General features: G+C 42.6%; 3 protein-coding genes and 3 non-coding genes across 12 annotated transcripts in view; 4 read left to right on the top strand and 2 right to left on the bottom strand.

Moving 5' to 3' along the window:
* The window catches only part of PBRM1 (polybromo 1), a 117,836-nt gene extending 117,625 nt beyond the window's left edge, over window positions 1-211 (bottom strand). Inside the window, exon 1 of one of the 4 annotated variants that reach the window (XM_040454833.1) lies at window positions 91-211. The gene's annotated coding sequence lies outside the window, so the exon portion shown is untranslated. The remainder of the gene's footprint in view (window positions 1-90) is intronic. The other 3 variants (XM_040454837.1, XM_040454826.1, XM_040454825.1) reach the window with 3 other exon arrangements.
* Window positions 212-311: 100 nt separating this feature from the next.
* Window positions 312-13,401, top strand: GNL3 (G protein nucleolar 3). 2 transcript variants are annotated; one of them, XM_040454866.1, is made up of 15 exons: window positions 312-453; window positions 1,077-1,135; window positions 1,490-1,627; window positions 1,742-1,855; window positions 2,079-2,162; window positions 3,143-3,275; window positions 3,989-4,101; window positions 4,340-4,463; window positions 4,877-4,964; window positions 5,413-5,587; window positions 5,719-5,861; window positions 5,945-6,081; window positions 6,167-6,348; window positions 6,646-6,709; window positions 11,591-13,401. In XM_040454866.1, exons 1-15 carry the CDS (start codon window positions 441-443, stop codon window positions 11,602-11,604), a joined length of 1,581 nt encoding a protein of 526 aa, XP_040310800.1. In that variant the 5' UTR covers window positions 312-440; the 3' UTR covers window positions 11,605-13,401. The 2 variants fall into 2 exon arrangements, with proteins under 2 accessions (XP_040310800.1, XP_040310799.1); XM_040454865.1 differs by lacking the exon at window positions 11,591-13,401 and adding an exon at window positions 6,791-7,068.
* On the top strand, window positions 3,315-3,391 carry LOC121016913 (small nucleolar RNA SNORD19). The gene has a single exon (XR_005784529.1). It is a non-coding gene; the product is annotated as a small nucleolar RNA SNORD19 (small nucleolar RNA).
* On the top strand, window positions 4,148-4,229 carry LOC121016916 (small nucleolar RNA SNORD19B). The gene has a single exon (XR_005784531.1). It is a non-coding gene; the product is annotated as a small nucleolar RNA SNORD19B (small nucleolar RNA).
* LOC121016915 (small nucleolar RNA SNORD69) lies at window positions 5,276-5,354 on the top strand. The gene has a single exon (XR_005784530.1). It is a non-coding gene; the product is annotated as a small nucleolar RNA SNORD69 (small nucleolar RNA).
* On the bottom strand, window positions 6,021-18,746 carry GLT8D1 (glycosyltransferase 8 domain containing 1). Of its 3 annotated transcripts, XM_040454869.1 has the most exons (10): window positions 18,663-18,746; window positions 14,020-14,073; window positions 13,836-13,934; window positions 11,766-11,979; window positions 9,694-9,811; window positions 9,114-9,198; window positions 8,815-8,927; window positions 8,092-8,258; window positions 7,859-7,971; window positions 7,170-7,690 (listed from the first exon to the last, which is right to left on the bottom strand). In XM_040454869.1, the coding sequence occupies exons 2-10, from the start codon at window positions 14,033-14,035 to the stop codon at window positions 7,500-7,502; spliced, it is 1,116 nt and encodes a 371-aa protein (XP_040310803.1). In that variant the 5' UTR covers window positions 14,036-14,073; window positions 18,663-18,746; the 3' UTR covers window positions 7,170-7,499. The 3 variants fall into 3 exon arrangements, with proteins under 3 accessions (XP_040310802.1, XP_040310803.1, XP_040310801.1); XM_040454868.1 differs by lacking the exons at window positions 7,170-7,690; window positions 18,663-18,746 and adding an exon at window positions 6,021-6,691 and having other exon boundaries at window positions 14,020-14,610; XM_040454867.1 differs by lacking the exon at window positions 18,663-18,746 and having other exon boundaries at window positions 14,020-14,594.
* Window positions 18,747-18,900: the final 154 nt, after the last annotated feature.

The following is an 18,900-nucleotide window of genomic DNA, read 5'->3' as shown; positions in this document are numbered from 1 at the left end:
CCGCTGCTGCTCCCGCCCGCCGGGGCCCACACAAAGGCCCGGCAGCCGGCCGAGTGGGAGCGGCCCCACCCGCCCCGGGCCCGGCCTTACCCAGCCGCTTCGCCGTCTGCAGCCCCGGCCGCGGTCGCCGACCGCCACGCCCCGCCCCGTGGCCGCCACGGCTGCTGCTATTGCTCCTCCGGCTGCGGCCGCTGCCGTCGCTCCAGCACCCGCCGCCCTCACCACCCTCACCCCTCCCGGTGCCGCCGCAAAACCAGTCCCGCGGCCGCCAAGCGAACCCGGCTCCGCACGACACTGCGTGCGCGCGCACGCGGGCGGACGGCGGCGCTGTTTACGGCGGTAGCGTCAGTGCGTGTTGCTCGCGCTTGTCCGCAGTTCACACGTGGCTGTGTCGGAGGCGCGTTGTAGCTTCTGCCGCTGCTGCCTTTCCCACTACCAGGATGAAGCGACCGAGTGAGTGGGGTCGGGAACCGGGTATGGAGGGGCTTCTGTCTCTGTTGGCCGATGCACCACCAGGGCGCTCTTCTGCGGGAATGGGAGAGCCTGCGGGTAGGCCGTCGCGCTGGTCCCTGGTAGTAGAACCAAGAGCGGGAAGGCCCCCACGTTAACCGTGGGCCTGTTCTGTTGTACGAAACGAAGACAAAAGTGGAGACTAGGCAAGGAAACTGAGTCTGAACCATGTTTCGGGCCCGGCGTTTTCCCTTCCATGACCACGTCAGTCTGGCCCTGGTGAGATCCGAGAGCCGCCTCTGAAACCCACTGTTTGCTCCTAACTTGTAATTCATGGTGTTTGACCAGAAGTGGCTGCTGTTTGGGGTCTCATGTGCACCTGTGCGCAACCAGTCTATATGAGAAGAGTGGGAGCAAGGAAGCTGGGCTCTGCTCCGGACCTGTTGAGTCTACTTCTCTGGGATTTTAGAGTGGTGTATGTTTATTATCCGCCACATATGATACTTAAGTTTGAGAGTTAATTAACTACTTAATAGGAAAAGGGATATGATTCTAGACCACAGTCACTAAAAACGAAACAAATTGGTCATTTGTGTCTAATCCTTTTGTCACCGGTTTCTTTGTAGAGTTAAAGAAAGCAAGTAAACGCATGACCTGCCATAAGCGGTATAAAATCCAAAAAAAGGTAAGTCCAGTGCTTAGGAGAACTGTATTAAATATAATCCTAACGTGATTTCTGCTCCACCTCTCCTCCACTAGGAGGTCTGGATTAATAGGATTTCACCTCATGAAACTGAAGTTAAATAGACTGTCCATGGGTACAAGTTCTTAGGCATCAGGAATATGGCTGTGGGAAAGTGCAGTAATTTGGTGATAAGAAAGTCTGTAAACTCTGATCAGTATGTTAACCCTTGCATAGAATCTTCTGGTGACATTTTTTTTTTGCTACAGCTTTTCTAGGTTATTTTACAGGCATAACTAACTTTAGCCAGATTGGCTAGTAAATTTCATAAACTAATAAAAATTTTTATTATGATAGGTTCGAGAGCACCATCGAAAATTGAGGAAGGAGGCCAAAAAACAGGGTCGCAAAAAGCCTAGAAAAGACCCAGGAGTTCCAAACAGTGCTCCCTTTAAAGAGGCTCTTCTTCGGGAAGCTGAGCTAAGGAAACAGCGAGTAAGATATGTTAGCTGAAACTTTGAACAAGTGATGTGTGGGTATGTGTATTTTTTGAAAGTAAAGTGATACCAAGTTGCTTTGGCTCACCCTTTTCTCATGACTTGGATACAGCTTGAAGAACTAAAACAGCAGCAGAAACTCGATAGGCAGAAAGAACAGGAAAAGAAAAGGAAACTTGAAACTAACCCTGGTGTTAAGGCATCTAACTTGGAACCTGTGAACGAGGTATGATCAAGTGTCTTTGTGAATGAGAGTTCTATTGTAGAAGCAAAAGTACAGACTTAGGGCAGGGGCTGTTGTACCTCCTGGGCAGAAAAAGACCATTCTCACTCTGTTTTACCTATAGAAATAACAATTGCAGTGCTCCTAATTAGCCATGGAAAGTGGAGAAGGACGTTACAACTGAACTGCTAATTTTGTGTTTTTCCTTTGTTTTTTTATCTTGTAGGAATTTGGGCAGCGTAAAGCTAAGAACAAAGCCAAGGCAGGCAAACAGAATCCAAAGAAGTTGTATTGTCAGGAACTTAAAAAGGTATTTTAGTCTAGGCTAGTGTGTAAAAATGATAATGAGGTTGGAAAAGACTAGAGTCATTCTTTTTTCCTGTTACCAACCCTGAAAAGGTGGAAGTGGAATTCACTTGAGCTAGAAAAATTTTTCAGAAAGTTGGCTTATCCTATTTGTTTATTGTGGTTTATTCTATTTAGAGCCTTTTCTGTTTAGCTAAAGGAAATATTCTTGTGTTTTAAATTTTTTGCACAGGAACAGTTTCCTATGAGCATGATTTACAAAAGTGGTACTTTGTGTTAAAGTAACATGATGATATAGCACATTTTAAAATCGAGTAAAACATGGGGTGCTTAGGTGACTCATTCAGTTAAGCATCCATGGTTGTTTCGGCTCAGGTCATGATCTCATGGTTCGTGCGATCGAGTCCCACATCCATGCTGTTAGCATGGAGCCTGCTTAGGATTTTCTCTCTCCCTCTCTCTCTGCCCGTCCCCCAACATGTGGGCACTTGCACTCTCAAAAATAAAACTTAATAGAGAAAAATACATTATAGCAAGCAGTGTGGAAAAAGTCTCTAAAATACTCTTGTTGGAAGTATTGTGTGACCTAAGTGAAGGAGGTCAAGGGAGTGTCTTGGCATAGCTGCTCCCCAGAACTCCCATCCCCAATGCCCGTTTTCCTAAGCTCACTCCCCTCTGTGAATAGAACATGACTGCTGCTCAGCAGTCTTGGCAGGGCCACAGGGGCCTATCAAACTACGTAATTCACTATGGGAGGGTAATATGTTCAAGACAGTGGGGTATTTCCACTTTGATGAGAGACCAGAGGCTGCCAAGCAAACTTGTGTTTCACTTTCCTATGAGAAATGATATGTGAACATCCTTCATGCCAAAGTGAAGACAAAAGATCCAACTTTGAGTTGCAAAGTGGAAAACGCCAGTATACTTGTATGGAGGGTGTTGCCAGAGTAAGGGATGCTCCTCTGATAGTTTCTGCCTTGACAGGTGATTGAAGCCTCAGATGTTGTGCTGGAGGTGTTGGATGCCAGAGATCCTCTTGGTTGCAGGTGTCCCCAGGTAGAAGAGGCCATTGTCCAGGGTGGACAGAAAAAGCTGGTACTTGTATTAAATAAATCAGGTGAGCAAAAGGGATGTTTTATGTTCCATATGCACTAGTGAGGTATGAGGAAAACATGTGAGCAGTCTGATTTTTACTGAAGACTGTTAAGATCCAACTCTGATCTCAGTAAAGCCAGTGCATATGGTCTTGTTGCCAAAGACAGTGCTAGGCAATGGGGTGGAGGTATTTTCTATAAGAGATCAATTGGTTTCAACTTTCTTTTTGACATTCATTACTTAGCACTTTGTCTTATTCAAGAGTGTAAGCTTCTGTACATAGGAAGAGATGGCAGTATGACAGTATTTATGTGAAGTGCAGGTACGTACGGGTTTGAGCATCAGGGCCAGGAAAACCCAGAACAGAGACTTGGGAAGCAAAGTAATATTGGGATCCACAGTTACTGCTGGGGCCAGTAAACATGGCTGATATGTGAGAGTAAATTTTGGAAACATAGCCCTAGAGTTGTAGGGTAATGATCTACAGGTTGACTTAATTCTGAAAGGGTGAGTAGTACAGAGGAGAATTGAAGAAATACAGAGGTATAGATACCAAAATCTGTTGAGATAAGGGCAACATAGTGGGGAGCTTACCCTCTCCCCATCTTCCACTTAAATCTTTTTGAAAAAACTGAAGAGACAAACCAGAGTGAAATCCAGTTTATCAGATAGTGCATGTTCCTATCAACAAAATTACCAAATTGGAGTATGTGTCTTATTCCTAAATCCTATTAGATTTGGTACCAAAGGAGAATTTGGAGAACTGGCTAAATTATTTGAAGAAGGAATTACCAACAGTGGTGTTCAGAGCCTCAACAAATCTGAAGGACAAGGGCAAGATAATCAAGGTACTCTTCACTGTTAGTGGTGGGAAGTATGGTTCTTTCAGATTTTGGATGGCTGAAATATGATGAGTGTACAAAATCTTGATTAAAAAATGAGAACTCATAAGATCCAACTCTGATTTCATCCAGGGATAATCTGAAAGATAATAGTGTGATTTTAATAGCTGGGTTCTGGAACCAGATTGCTTGGGTTTTATCTGGTGAGTTATCAGAAGTAAACTTAACTTGGAATTTTATTTAGCATTTGAAGTTAAAGAAGAGAGCTCCATTCAAAAATGAAGTCTGTGTTGGGAAAGAAGGCCTTTGGAAGCTTCTTAGAAGTTTTCAGGAGACTTATGGCAAAGCCATTCGGGTTGGAGTAATTGGTGAGTTTCAGTTCAACACATCTTACGTATTATCTCTTAAGTGCCAAGAATTTTTCCATGTTAACTGTGTGGGGTTGGTGCTTAATAAAGGGCTTGTTCAAACATTAGCTTCTTGCCCATTTCAGATACACACAAAGAAACGTTAATTGCTGCCTATTTCAGTCTTTTGCCAGATGTGCACTGTAGGAAGTTGGCTTCTGAAAGCTCCCTAGTTTATTTGAATTAATCCTCCTACCCTTGATTTCTTGTGCAAGAAATGAAGATGCTAAGATTCGTCTTAGTGTTGAAATGAAGACACTCAGATCCAACTCTGATCTTGCTCTAAACATCAGGCAAACCTAAAATAAGGCAGTGGAAATTTGGTAATTACCAATTACATAATGCCTTTTGTTCTGTGGATTTCCCATTTGTAGGTTTCCCAAATGTGGGGAAAAGCAGCATCATCAACACCTTGAAACAAGAACAGATATGTAATGTTGGTGTATCCATGGGGCTGACAAGGTAAAAGTGAGTTCTTACATAATTATAATATCTTATCATAGATGAGTCAATATTTTGTTTTCAATAGCTTAAGGAAGACCATTCTTTCTTTAGAGGTGTCAGTGAAAGGAACAGGGTTAGGTTAGTGCTAGGTTTAGGGAAGAATGGATTCGAGTGGAATAGCTCACATCTAGTTTGAAAGATAAGCAAATAGATTGAGGGGAGGGGAAATCTTTATGGCAGAGGAAACAGCATGCATTTAGGTCAACATATAGGCTATAACGTAGTGTTTCTTTTAGAAGTAGATGGAGCACCGTTAGGGTTTCAGATAAAACACGAAGCAAATGATGATAAACTGGATCTGACAGACTGTGTGCTGAGTTTGTTCAATCCAACCCTGAGCTTCGTGTTGTCTCTCATCCTTCAGGTAAACCAGTGCTCCCATCAGTTACCATCCCTCTTGTTCTAGGTGCATGCAGGTTGTCACCTTGGACAAACAGATCACAGTCATAGACAGTCCAAGCTGCATCGTGTCTCCGCTTAACTCTGCCAGCACACTTGCTCTGAGGAGTCCAGCGAGTATTGAAATGGTGAAACCAGTAGAGGCCGCTAGTGCCATCTTGTCCCAGGCTGATGCTCGACAGGTATAAGAACCTCTTCCCTTGAGCTCCATTTTCTCTTTCATCGTAAGCATTTAAGTGGGAGATTTTTCAAGGCTTTTTACACTGTATCAGATGAATGACATTTTCAGTTTTCCTTTTTTTTTTTTTTTAAGGTAGTACTGAAATTTACTGTCCCAGACTTTAAGAATCCTCTGGAATTTTTTACATTGCTTGCTCAGAGAAGAGGACTGCACCAAAAAGGTGGAAGCCCAAATGTAGAAGGTGCAGCCAAACTGATGTGGTCTGAGTGGACAGGGTAAGACTCCTTTCTCTTGGCATTTTGAGGACCACATGGAATGAAGACCACTGGTTTTTGACAAATCTTGTTTTTAATACTAGTGCCTCCTTAGGTTACTATTGCCATCCCCCTACATCCTGGACTCCTCCTCCACATTTTAATGAGGGCATCATGACAGACATGAAACAGGGCTTTAATCTGGAAGAATTGGAAAAGAACAATGCACACAGCATACACAGTAAGCAAGGCTTGTGTTTGCTCTCTTCGTTGGCTGACAGGGCAGTAAAAGGTCTCTGTTTACATGGGCTATGTTCCTTCCCTAGGCATCAGGGGCCCTCGTTCAGCCAGGAGCATCCTTTTCCAGTCTTCAGGTCTAACAAATGGAATAATAGAAGAAAAGGACATTCCTGAAGAACTGCCAAGACAGAAAGAGAAACAGCAGGAGGAGGGGGAGGACCACAACGACCTTGACAGTGACCAGGAAAGTGTTGATGAAGAAGCTGATGTAAGTATGTTGCACACAAGTTGCTTAAGCTTGAGTGCATTTTTTATCAATAATGTTTAACAAATGGGAAAGGGATGAAAGTAGAAATTAAACAGTTCATGATAGACTACAAAAAAAAAAAAACAAAAAAAAAACCAACCAAGAAAAAAACCTAAGATTTAGTATTTAAGGTTTGCAGTCATTAGTCTTAATTTTGTGTGTCTCATTACAAGTACCTTCAGAGTCTTTCCAGATGTGCAGTTAGTTAGATTGAGCAGACAAGGATTACTAATCTTGCACTGTTTCTTTGTCCCACAGGAAGAGAGCTTAGCCATGGTCCCGGCAGAAGAGACGTGGGCACTGCCTGAGGAGTCTCAAGCAGGTGGGTTGGTGGAGGGATTTACCAATAACAAAGCAGCATGGTATGGAATTTTAACCTTAACTTTTCTTTTCTCCAATATAGATGAGGCAGCACAATCTTACATCTCAGATAGAGTGACTGAAGAGGAAGATGATGCTTATGACTTCAGTACAGACTATGTGTAACAACCTTGTCTTTTTAGAAGGTGTTTGTTGGGTTTTGTGGGTTTTGTTTGTTTGTTTGTTTGTTTTTGTTTTTTACATTTTGAGCAGACTGCTGAGCTGTTCTATTGTGTGTGATGTATAGTTTGTTGCTGTATGCCATGAGCTGTGTAAATTTTGTAAATATATATATATCATGGTACACTCATTCTTTAAAAATGAGGCAATTATAAAGTGTCTGAATTCTATAGCAGCACCGCTCTCTTAACAACTGGGTAGAAGTATACTTAATCACCTGGAAGCAAACCATCAGACACCTATTGAAAAATGTAGGTTTCACTTTATTAACAGATCAGCCCACAGGTTAATATTACAAAATTAAAACCAAGCAGTAGTGTTGAACTAGCCGTACCATCCCTGTCAGTCCTTCAGTATGGCAGTAAGCAAACATTTGGTAAGGCAGATGGAGACATTTATAGCCTATCTGGGAAGCTGACTGCTAAACAGGGTAGTTCATCCTCTTTACCCAGCTGAAATGTCCCTCTTTCCATGGGTTGCTGCAGATAGGCATTGAAGCCTTGCAACTGTTAATTCCCACACACACTGTCTTCCAGGATTTCCTGAGAAATGCTTATAGCATAAATTATGTTTTATTTTGTATTTGAGATCTCCATATGTCTTCGGATCAGGCTGAATTTGCCTGTGGGGTCTGGAATATACCATTTTTCCCAGACATCAGAATAGGAAGCAGTTCTTCCCCATGGCTTAAAGTGACCATTCCAATGAAGTAACTTGGCAGCCTTTACAAACTGGGGTGAATATCGTTTTCCAGCACTGGAACCTTACATTGGGAAAAAAAGAGCCAAATGATTGTACCTAGTACTAGTCAGAAATAAGAATGCTACATCAAACTCCAGAAAACTTAAAGGGAACTGGATATATCCCATCCCTGAGGAAAGACACTTAAATTCTTTATTAGTTAGGCCTTTGGTTAATTTTTTCAACTTACCGAGGTGGCGGACATTCCACATGGGGTCAATTGTAGAGTGCTGTTGATAAAATACGATCAACAGAGGTGGTGTTGTGGTGCTGCCAGCCAGTGTTCTGCTGTACAGTCCCTCTCTTGGGGGGACAAATGACAAATGTAAACTGTTAGTGGAGAATCCTTAAAAATTCCTCTTAAACAAGACCACCCAGGTTGAAATAAGCATCTTTACAGCATGGTCAGCTATATATACTTACTCTACATTGAGTTTCATCCATTTTTCCAGCTGGTTGGTTATATTCTGTCTTTTCCATTCTGTCAAGTTTGCAACAAAAACTCCAGGATTAAATGAGCAGGTGCTGGCTTTCATGGAAAGTTTACGAATTCTTTCTTTTTTATAGTCAAGATAGCCAATGTAATTATACTAAAACACAAATGGGATATATAGTAGGTTTATTGCTTCAAACAGAATAGATGTAACTGATAGCCAGTTAAAAAAAAAAACCTGCTTATTAAACTACTCAGATTATTAGCAAAGGGGCTCTGTGTAAAGCAATGAAAAGTGACATTTGGGGGATACCTGGGTGGCTTGGTCAGTTAAGCATCCAACTCTTGATCTTGGTTCAGGTCATACGGAGCCTGCTTGGGATGCTCTCTCTCTCTCCCTGCCCTTCCTGCACACATGTGCCCATGCTCTCTCTTCTCCCTCTCCAATAAACATTTTTAACAAAACAGTGACATGTTGGATTCCAAATTAACAATAGGAACCTAGAATAAACATACTAAGCCAGATGTTCAAGGAGAATCAGGTTGTTAAAATCATGAACCAATCCACAGAAAAGTGGCCTTGAATTTGGGGATGAACTGGGGAATGGAAAATGTAGCAAAAGTAAAGGGCCCCTTGATTTTGCTGCCTCTCCCCATTACCCTGCAGTATAGAGAGTGGCGTGTCTATGTAAGATCTTGAATAAGTACTTTACCTGGTTCCCTGCTCCACGGATGACAACTTTGGTAGAGGCTGAGTCACAATCTTCTGAAAATGCAGCTGCGTGCCCTGGCTTCAGTGGTGTATTGTAAAGGGTAAGAATATCCCCTGAAACAGACAAGGTGTAAGATTTAGATTTACTTTTTTTTTCTTTTAAGATTTACACTTTGAGTTGCCTCAAGATGCCCATTCCTCCCACTTAGGATGACCTTTTATAAGATACCATAAATAAAACAATTGCTACCACCCACACTCTGGATAGAGAACAGCACTAATGGTGACAGTCTTTGGTACCTTGCACAATTACATCATCATCCATATATATGGCCTTCTTTGCACTGGGAACCAGAATTGGCAAGTAGAACCTTGCAAAGGTTAACTGGGAAAGGAAAAAGAAAGAGCCATTGGCACGGGATTCATCAGTGACTATGCCTTTATTAGAAACTCCCAGAGTGCTCTCAGTACCCATGCAGGAGAAGACAGCTAAAGGTCTCTCATAACTGCCCAACCTTGATCCCCAGGGAACCATACCCAGTTACCCAAGTATTCCAGTCACTTCCTAACACAGTGGACTCCTGAAGAACTTGGGGTTTAGGGGCACTGGCCCCCTGCACAAAAATCCACATACAACTTTTGACTCTCCCAAAACTTAATAGCCTATTGTTGACCTTACCTATAGCAGTCCATACATCTGGTATACATACTATATGCTGTATTAGAGTAACGTAAGCTAGGGAAAAATGTTGAAATCGTAAGAACAAACATTTATAGTACTGTATCGAAAAAAAATCTGCATATAGGTGGACCCATGCAGTTCAAACCTGTGTTTGAGTCCACCAAACTCCAAGTACAAACAAGGATGTATGGAACTCACTGGTTTTATGGATTCCCCCTGGTCAGGATCCTCCTTGACTTTCCCTTCCAAAAGTTTAGTGTCAAAATCCACAATTTTGTACCTGATGCTTTTCAGGGTACTGCTGCTGAGCCAGGACCTGATGAAAATAAAGCACCAAATGTGTTTTTAAATAACCGTGTCCTTGGGGCGCCTGGGTGGCTCAGTCAGTTAAGCATCCAACTTTGGCTCAGGTCATGATCTTGCGGTTGATGGGTTCAAGCCCCACATTGGGCTCCGTGCTCACAGCTCGGAGCCTGGCGCCTGCTTTGGATTCTGCGTGTGTGTCTCTCTCTCTCAAAAATAGATAAACATTAAAGAAAAATTTTTAAATAACCATGTCCCCAGGAACTCCTGGGTGGCTCAGTTAAGTGTCCAACTTCAGCTCAGGTCACAATCTCACGTCACGGTTCGTTAGGTGTGCTAAGAGCTCAGAGCTTGGAGCCCACTTCAGATTCTGTGTCTCCCTCACTTTCTGCCCCTCCCACACATGTGTGCACGCGTGCTCTTTCAAAAATAAACAAAAAAAAATTTTAAATAAGTAACTATGTCCCCAAACTACAGCCTTCTCTGTCTTCCAATAAGGGCATAATGTAGTTTAAGAGAAACCCTGGGGACCATATAGATGTCTTCAAGCCTCTTCTACGAGCCTTGGTTTCCTCATCTAAGTGAAGGTATGCCCATCAAACTCCCTGCCTGAACCAAGATTCTGTGGTGATGGAGAGTGCTCCCACCAGGCTCACATTCAGGGTCAGTGCTGGAGAGAAACCAGTTGAGAACATCCCATCATCACACGGACCAATCAACTCTTGTTTCTCCAAATACGTGGTGAAGAAAATAAGTCAAAATATGATGGCAGTGAAAGCTAATTGTCGACAAAACTGGTAGCCTGTTCTTTTAGACTCATTAATTCACTGTAATGACCAAGTAATTCCTCCACCAGTGTCTAAGGTACTATCTCTAAGAAAGTCTGTGTTCTGTAAATGACTGCACATTTTTCCTGTAGTCTCTGCTAGTACGGTCTTTCTACATTATTTTAGATGGTTTTGGAGTTTTTATTTACTTTTTTAAAGTTTATTTTTGAGACCGAGAGAGGCAGAGCATGAGCAAGGGAGGGGCAGAGAGAGAGAGGGAGACCCAAAATCTAAAGCAGGCTCCAGGCTCTGAGCTGTTAGCACAGAGCCGGAGGCAGGGCTTGAACCCACGAGCCACGAGATTGTGACCTGAGCCAACAAACTGAGCCACCCAAGCGCCCCTTGGAGTCCTTAAAATATAGGAAAAATAACAACTTTCACAAACTAAACAGGAACCATGGAGAAAGTCACAAGGACAGAAATGTTTTAGAACAGTGACAACTGTTAGCCTATTAAATAAGATGTTTCTTTGAATATCATAAATCTGAATTCAGAGCATTTTCAAGATCTGGATGACTTTATCAGATTAGGATTCTTTGATTAATCACAATTACAGTAAGGAACGTTTACTGACTATTATGTTCTTAATGTTTTTTTTATATATTCTCATTTTCAACACAATAATCCTCTAAGTTGGACATTTTCAGCCCATACTTAGAGATGACGAAATGGGCTCCCAGGGGTTAAGTAATTCTCCCCAATCACTGGGCCAGGATCCGGATTCTCGTCTATATGCTCACTTCACCACACCACCTTGCCATCGTTCCCCCGAACCATCCCACTCTAGAACTAACTACTCAGGGTGTGTCCATGAGATAAGGAACTTGTAACAGAATGTAAATCAACATATTGCTTCCTTCACTGAGAAATTATTACTAAAAAAAACCCTTGATTTAATAATGTGTGTATGACTAAATTAATTTACATCTTGGTACAAATTCCTTATATTCTTTCTCCTACCACAGGGATGTGTTTATGATACAATCACATGGAAAAACCTCTCATGTGCAGTTTTTATGTGGTATGATCTCAATTGTATAGAAGAAGTATACACATATGGAAAAAAACATTCCTGGATTGGCAGCTGGCCTGTTCTAGAGCATCCTCTAGAAGCAGAATCATCAGGCAAGCAGAGCTCACCGGAGATGGTCTGCTGTACCATTGAGTGTAACAATGTAAAACATCACATTGGAGCGAGTGTTGTGCTGAATGCTGTTTATGGCTGCAATGGCCCCCCCGAGCCTATCTTCAGATGCAGCGATGACCACAGGAATCTCCTCTTGTCTCCCGTCTACAGCTTGTCGGGGAACATTTGGGACAAAGTCTATGGGCTGAAACCCCACAATTCCTGAATCTGCAAAGAACACACACAAGGAAAATATTGTGATACAAAACCTCATAAGCTCTTGCTCTAGAGCCCAAGACATGATAAGAGGTAAGGTGAGGATTATACTTACTTCATTCTCCCCCCATTACAACATGAGGCATATAGCTCAGAAGCTCTGTGTTTTCCTATGTGTGACAAGGCTTTTGGAAAAGTAGAAACATTAAAAAAAATATTGGTGGACTGAATTCTGATACATTACTGGTGGGAATACAATAGAATCTTTCCAGAATGTCTTTTTAGTAATTTGTATCAAGAACCTTAAACAGGTACATGATCTCTGACCCAGTAATTCCCCTTGCCTCTCTTAAGTACAAATCTGAGAGGTAATCCAAAGTCACAAGTGTGTTTATAATTGTGAAAACCTAGAAACCGACTAAACCATTTTTTTTCAAACCATGAACTATGTCCCATAAATAGGCATGAAATCAATTTAGTGGGTCACAATCAGAATTTGAGTAGAAAAGCAATTCCTGAATTGGAACAGAGCACCAAATCAGAAAAGTATCAGACCACACACCACACACAGCAATTCTAAGTACTATTTTGTAAACGTTCCTTTTTGCCTTTTACAATATATATTCATTCATTTACATTCATTGGACACTGAGCATCTAATATGTGCTAGGCATTGGGGTCATAGCCATAAGTAAAACACAAATCTCTACCACCATGAAGGATAGATGGACAATAAGCAAATACACATGTATATTTGGGTGCTATCTATAACATGTTTCTTATTGTGGGGATGCCATCAAAAAAAGGCTGAGTCACATTGTTCCAAGACTATTTTTCCTGTGGAAAACAAACTATGTGGCATTAAAATTATATATGAAGAATATCTACCATCACGGTGACTTGCTTCAGATATAATCACATGGAAAAACAGGTCATTGCAGTTTATATATAACATAATCTCATGACAGAAAAAATACATACACAGAAAAAAAAAGGCAGGAAGGTACTAAGCCAAAATTTTAGTAATAGCTGTATCTAGGCAATGAAATAATTTTCAATGAAAATTTATTGAGCACCTCCTATGTACTAGCCATCATCCAACTACATAGGAGATAAGCAGTGAACAAAGTATTCTCGTGGAGCCTGAATGCTGTTTTCCTTTTTCTAAATGTTCCCACCAAGAGCATACATTATGCATACATTATACATATCATACTTACTTGCTTAATGTATGTTGTATGTACATATGTAAATACATACTGTTATTTCAGAGCACTCTGTGAAGGTCAGGCAAAAACTATTCATCTTTTCTTGTTCTGGTCAACTAGGGTGGGTAGCAACCGCAAAATGATTTTTGACAAACATCCTGAAACCTCCCAATATTGCAGTAGAGCAATGGAATTACGCAATAAAGTGATTTTTTACATCAGTTAATAAGGCTTTCTGGTTTTGTTTTACTACTATGGTCCCAGTACTACTGTTCCACACGTTAAAAGAAAGAACAGATGAAGGAAAGGAGCCCAATGATACCAGTAAACAGGGCAGGCATCAAGTAGAAGCTTCACATACCTGTCCCCACCTTCTGAAGCCCTCCCCTGCTGCAAGGAGCAGACAGTTCCCCCAAGGCCTCTGCTTTGGTGAAAAGGGGTCTGCGGTAAAATCAAACCCTTAGCAAATCTCCACAACAGGGAGGTGGGGGTGGGGCTATAAGAACACAAGGAGCACCACTACCTTTTCCTAGCAGCTTTTGTAAGGACAAGAAGAAAACTTTATTTTCCTTTAGCCTAGTGTTATAACTTTTAGGATGTGGGACACAGGGAACCCTGGGTCCTCAACAAATGCCAAAACATTAGTAAGGGTTCCCATACCTGAAACCTCATTCCTTAGCAAACTGCTCAGGCCGAGAAAGTTATGGTGCAAAACCAGTAGGAAGAGAACAACAACCAGGACCAGGACGATGATGTTTACTGAAACAAAGAGGAAAAGCCTGCATTACATCTCTTTACCTTTTAAGCAGCTATAAAAACAAGAAAATTTGTAGAAAGAGCATACCTTTACGGAATGACATCTTTCTCTTCTGTCTTATATAAATATTAGTTTTTAACCCTACAAAACAAAAACAAGCCCCCAAAGTCAGCAGGTACATGAGAATGGCCATCGAAATGCCTCAGCATTTTATTTAGGTAGAAACAAGAAATGCATACAAGTATTTTCTGCCAGAAGCTCATTCTGAATTAATAGTCTCCAAGAACCCAATTTGGGATCTGAATTTTATATAGTTGTCATGATAATAAAATACTTGCAAATAACCTGGGAGAAATAGATAGCCTTGTATGTTAAATGTCACCAGATGAAAAGCAAAATAAATTCTACCAAGAGGACTACTTGAGGTCTAACCACTATGGAAATGTTCTCCAGGTGAAATTTCTAGTTAAATTAGACATGGACTCTGTTGTCTATAGCCTGAGGCCGGCCTCACTGGCACAAAACGTCCCTGTTCTGAGTTGTATCCCATTCAGCTTTAACTGGAATTAAAGAGAAAAAATTTTCCAACTTCATTTAAAACAAAATTTCATTTAAAGAGAAATTCATTTAAAGAAACATAATTACAAAAATGCACAAAACCCAATTTTGCCGTCAAAATTTGAGACTGCTGTTCTCAAAAATTTTAAATCCCCTAAAAGAAAAATGAGCTTCTTTCCAGGGTTTCATTTCTGTTGGTTAACTACTCATCTCTTCCTAAAGTGGTGTCCAATACTGTCACTCTGCCTGTGGCTTGTGCTCCTCAGCTCATCTGATGCCTTCACTTAAAAAAAGATTAATAGCCTGGCTGGCTCTGTCAGAAGAGCATGGGGTTGTGAGTTCAAGCCCTGCAATGAGTGTAAAGATTACTTAAAAAATAAACAAAAAAGAAAACTGTAAAATAATAATAATGATCATTCAATAAAAATGAGATTGTGTGTGGAACAAAATTAAATGATGAGATTTCTACAACAATCTCTGGGTAACGTTTCCTTATAAAAACAGGTTTATGCAACCAGGGTATTATAATCCTACCTTTGAGACATTTACCATTTTCTACTTCATCTTCCCCCTTGGAAGCATCTAACATTTACATAAGGCTACTAACTTCACAACGCACCCTGAATTATAGCATATTTCTACATCAAAGTAGTGGTGCCTGGGTGGCTCAATTGGTTAAGCATCTGACTTCAGCTCAGGTCATGATCTTACAGCTCATGGGGGTTCAAGCCCCATGTCGGGCTCTGTGCTGACAGCTCAGAGCCTGGAGCCTGCTTTGGATTCTGTGTCTCCCTCTCTCTCTGCCCCTCCTCCACTTGCACTCTGTCTCTCAAAAATGAATAAACATTAAAAAAAAAATTTTTTTAATACAAAAAATTTAAATAATTAAATAAAAGTAAGTTTGAATTAATTTCATCTTAAGTGTGTGCCTATCAGGCACTTGATTTCTCAAGACCTTTGAAAAAAAGAGAAAAAAAAGAAATCTATTGAAGGGTTGTTTTAAGAACTGAGAATCACAGATTAGACTACAAACTGGGGAGAAAATAATTCAGACTCCCAAAGAACAATCTAAAATACATACACACACACTCTCTCCCTCTCTCCCATTTCTTTCTAGAGCAGTATATATAAAGTACATTATACCAGTGAACTTCTCTAAAGAATGCATGTCATTATATACACTGTGTGCTTTTCACATGGTGGGCTGAGCCTTACCTACAGAAACTGGTGGACCAGGAGCCCCGCAGACAAAACTCTAACATCTGCCTGCTTGGAGCCAATTTCCACCACAAATAAAGAGAACTATCTCACTCGAATAAATCTCATTTAACTTAATGATACAAGGGACAGTGTTTTAGCTCAACAACGTCCAGTCAGTTACTTACAGAGAGTATGTGGATTGAGAGGTAATTAGCTAGACACAAGAAAATCACAATCCTGACAGGTACTTGATGTACTTAAATAAACTACCATGGCAGAAACCATTTGCTTCTAAAACTTCCACAGTTATCTCTCTGCAAAATGCCAATTATTATGCAGTATGTCTGATCCATATTTTCTTTCCTATTGCTACTCCTTGTAATGAAACTCACTGATGTGGTTAGAAAGAATTCTCAAAACCTCATGTAGACCCTGGATGTGTAATAGTGGCTATGTTTTTGTAACAGTACACAGCTAAGAACAATTTGATCAGCAATATTCAATTTTTCACTAGGGAAGTTAATATTTTGTTTAGAAATTATAAAAACTTCACATTCCCAAATCACTCACAAAACACACACACACAACCAGGACAGGCGTATCCAAAAAATATGGCTGAAGAAACCTTAGGGAGAAAGAATACCATTTTTTTTTAACTTGCTAGTTACCGGCATTAGCACCCATTCTCGGCAGATGTACCCACCTTTTCTGCTCTCCCTCTTGTTAATATGTAGTCCCAAGAAAGGTCATTCCACTTACGCTCTGTAAGCTATCTCTACTTGTTTCCTTGGCGCAACATCAGCAAACTCACTCTCTCCTGGATCACACCCATCAGCATATTATCATGCTCTTGTATCTTTCCAGTTAATTAATTAAAAAAAAAAAAAAAAAAAAAGACACCACTCCCCTCACCCAGTTGATCCACGGACCCATTTTTCTGCTCCCCTCACTCTAAATGCTTGAAAAAATTTTACCTCTAGCTCTACTTCCTCATCCTCTTCTTTTAGCCTCCTCCAGGCCAGACTTCTGTCCCTACTGTTCCATTCAAACTCATCTTGTTGAGGTCACCAAAGCCCAAGGTCATTTTTTAAAATGTTTGTTTATTTTGAGAGAGAGAAAGAGAGAGAGGGAGGGGCAGAAAGAGAGAGAAAATCCCAAGCAAACTCCACATCCAGCGAGGAGCCCAATACGGAACTCAATCTCACAACTGTATCTCAGGCCAAGGTCATCTTTCTATCCTGTTATCCATCCCCTCAGAGGCCATCAGGAAAGTTCACCACATCCCCTCCTCAATTATGAAATCCTCTCATTTATTTTTTTTTTAATGTTTATTTTTGAGAGATAGAGCATGAGCAGGGGAGGGGCAGAGAGGGAGGGAGACACAGAATCTGAAGCAGGGTACAGGCTCTGAGCTGTCAGCACAGAGCCCAATACAGGGGCTCGAACTCAGGAATGGTGAGATCATGACCAGAGCCCAAGTCGCATACTTAACCAACTGAGCTACCCAGGTGCCCTTCATTTCTTTGTTTCTTTATATCTGTCTTCTGGGCCTAGAATGTGAGCCCTAATGAGAACAGAGACCCCAATGAAACAAAGTGTTTACTGATGTATCCTCACCATCAAAAACCTCCACTGGTAGTGGGCAGGTGATATTTGTTGAATGATCTTGTAAATAGGAGCATTGGTGGTTCTCAGCTCAGAAAGGGAACACAATCTTTGATAATGGTCATGAAAACACATTTCAACATAAGGAACGACATGGATTCCAGCAGAGATCTCTCTCAAATGGAACCTCACAAGCAATTTCCTTTTTTCATATCTTCATAGCTCAAATAGCGTAATGCCTTTATAGCAACTGACACGTTGTAAAGTGCATTTAAAAAGGAGTAAAACAGGGGTGCCTGGTTGGCTCAGTTGCAGGAGCAAGCGACTCTTGACACCAGGCTGTCAGTCTGAGCCCCATTTTGGGTGTAGAGATTTCCTAAATAAATAAAATTTTTAAAAAGGAAGGGGGAGGGTGTAACAGAAGGATAGGTCAATTTCTACATACAACAGAAAGTCTATTAAGTCTCTGCCAGGCTGAAAAGTGGAAAAGCACTAACGATATACATCCACTTTCTCCTACCTCTTCATCTGGCTAACTCCTACTTGGCTTTCAGGACTCGAGGGAGCCTCTCCTCCCCTCCCCCTGCCCCCTTCAAGATGCAGCTGCCCTGAGCTCCCACATCTCCTGGCCCTCCCTATCCAAGAATAAAGCTGGCTGTCATTTATTTCTAGGGTTACACCATTGTCTCCCTTGACACACTCTGGGCTCTAGGAAGGTAAGGACCTGAGGTTGGTCACAGCCGTATCCTAGGCCCACTGCGTGGCAGAGAAAAAGGTACGGCGAAATGTGCTGAATGTATGAATGTGGGCGGCAGCCTGCCCGGGGAAAGCTGAGCATCCCACTGTCTGTGACCCTGACACGCAACACAGCATAGAGGCCAGAGAGCCACCTAGGATTCACAGGCCCAGGCTCCCCAGGGAGGTTTCTCTCCCAAGCGTGGGCACCCCATCTCGCTCAGGGGGTAACAAGGGAGGGCCTAAGTTTTTGAGATAGACACCAGGTTTGAAAGAGAGGCAAAGCGAACCCTTGGCCCCTATAGGGAGGGGCCGGTGCAGCCGGCGAGCTTGTTGGACGGCCAACCTGGGAGACTCTCCGAATGGAGGCCATCTCTCCATTTCGGTGCAAGGGACGGCGGAGGGGGGGGGGGGGGGGGAACCCCCTCTTTGAGAGGATGCCCTTTCTATTGGGCGATGTGGCCTGGGGTACTGCCCTCTAAATTCTAGGGGTCAATACGGCCCCCTTACGCTTAGGGGTGCTAAGGACGGTGTGACGCTCCGTAGGACCTCCCCACCCCCCAGGCCCAGAGACCCCCGGTTAGGGCCCGGGCAAGCAGCTCATCTCGGACGCTCCCCGCGGCCGCCCTTACCTGCAGCCAGAGGAGGAGGAGCCACCGTCCGGGCCCCGGCCCGCCCCGCCAGCTCAGCGCCCGCGCGGCAGGCCCGGGGGCCCAGTCCGCCGCCGGGCCGCCCGCCTCCCCTGCACTCCGGACCAAGCCCGCCCGCCTGCTAGCTCCGCGGCCGCGGCGCAGCCCCGACACCTGAAACCCGCCCGCCGCTCCGACCGCGGAATCGTGGCGCCGAACAGGCGCGCCGGGCAGCCCCACC

Source organism: Herpailurus yagouaroundi, unplaced genomic scaffold (assembly GCF_014898765.1).
Source record: "Herpailurus yagouaroundi ecotype Mexico unplaced genomic scaffold, PumYag 213, whole genome shotgun sequence".
NCBI classification, from domain to species: domain Eukaryota; kingdom Metazoa; phylum Chordata; class Mammalia; order Carnivora; family Felidae; genus Herpailurus; species Herpailurus yagouaroundi.
This window is presented reverse-complemented; position numbering and strand designations above follow the sequence as displayed.

What these genes read in the sequence shown, in the direction of transcription:
- GNL3 (XM_040454865.1), top strand. An exon ending in ACTTGGAACCTGTGAACGAG is followed by an intron (nt 1,856 to 2,078) that starts GTATGATCAAGT and finishes TTTATCTTGTAG; the next exon opens with GAATTTGGGCAGCGTAAAGC. An exon ending in CCCAGGCTGATGCTCGACAG is followed by an intron (nt 5,588 to 5,718) that starts GTATAAGAACCT and finishes TTTTTTTTTAAG; the next exon opens with GTAGTACTGAAATTTACTGT.
- GLT8D1 (XM_040454867.1), bottom strand. Translation starts at nt 14,125, where the DNA reads ATGGCCATTCTCATGTACCTGCTGACTTTGGGGGCTTGTTTTTGTTTT. An exon ending in AGGGGGAATCCATAAAACCA is followed by an intron (nt 9,199 to 9,693) that starts GTGAGTTCCATA and finishes TTCCTTTCCCAG; the next exon opens with TTAACCTTTGCAAGGTTCTA. An exon ending in TCCGTGGAGCAGGGAACCAG is followed by an intron (nt 8,259 to 8,814) that starts GTAAAGTACTTA and finishes TTTGTGTTTTAG; the next exon opens with TATAATTACATTGGCTATCT.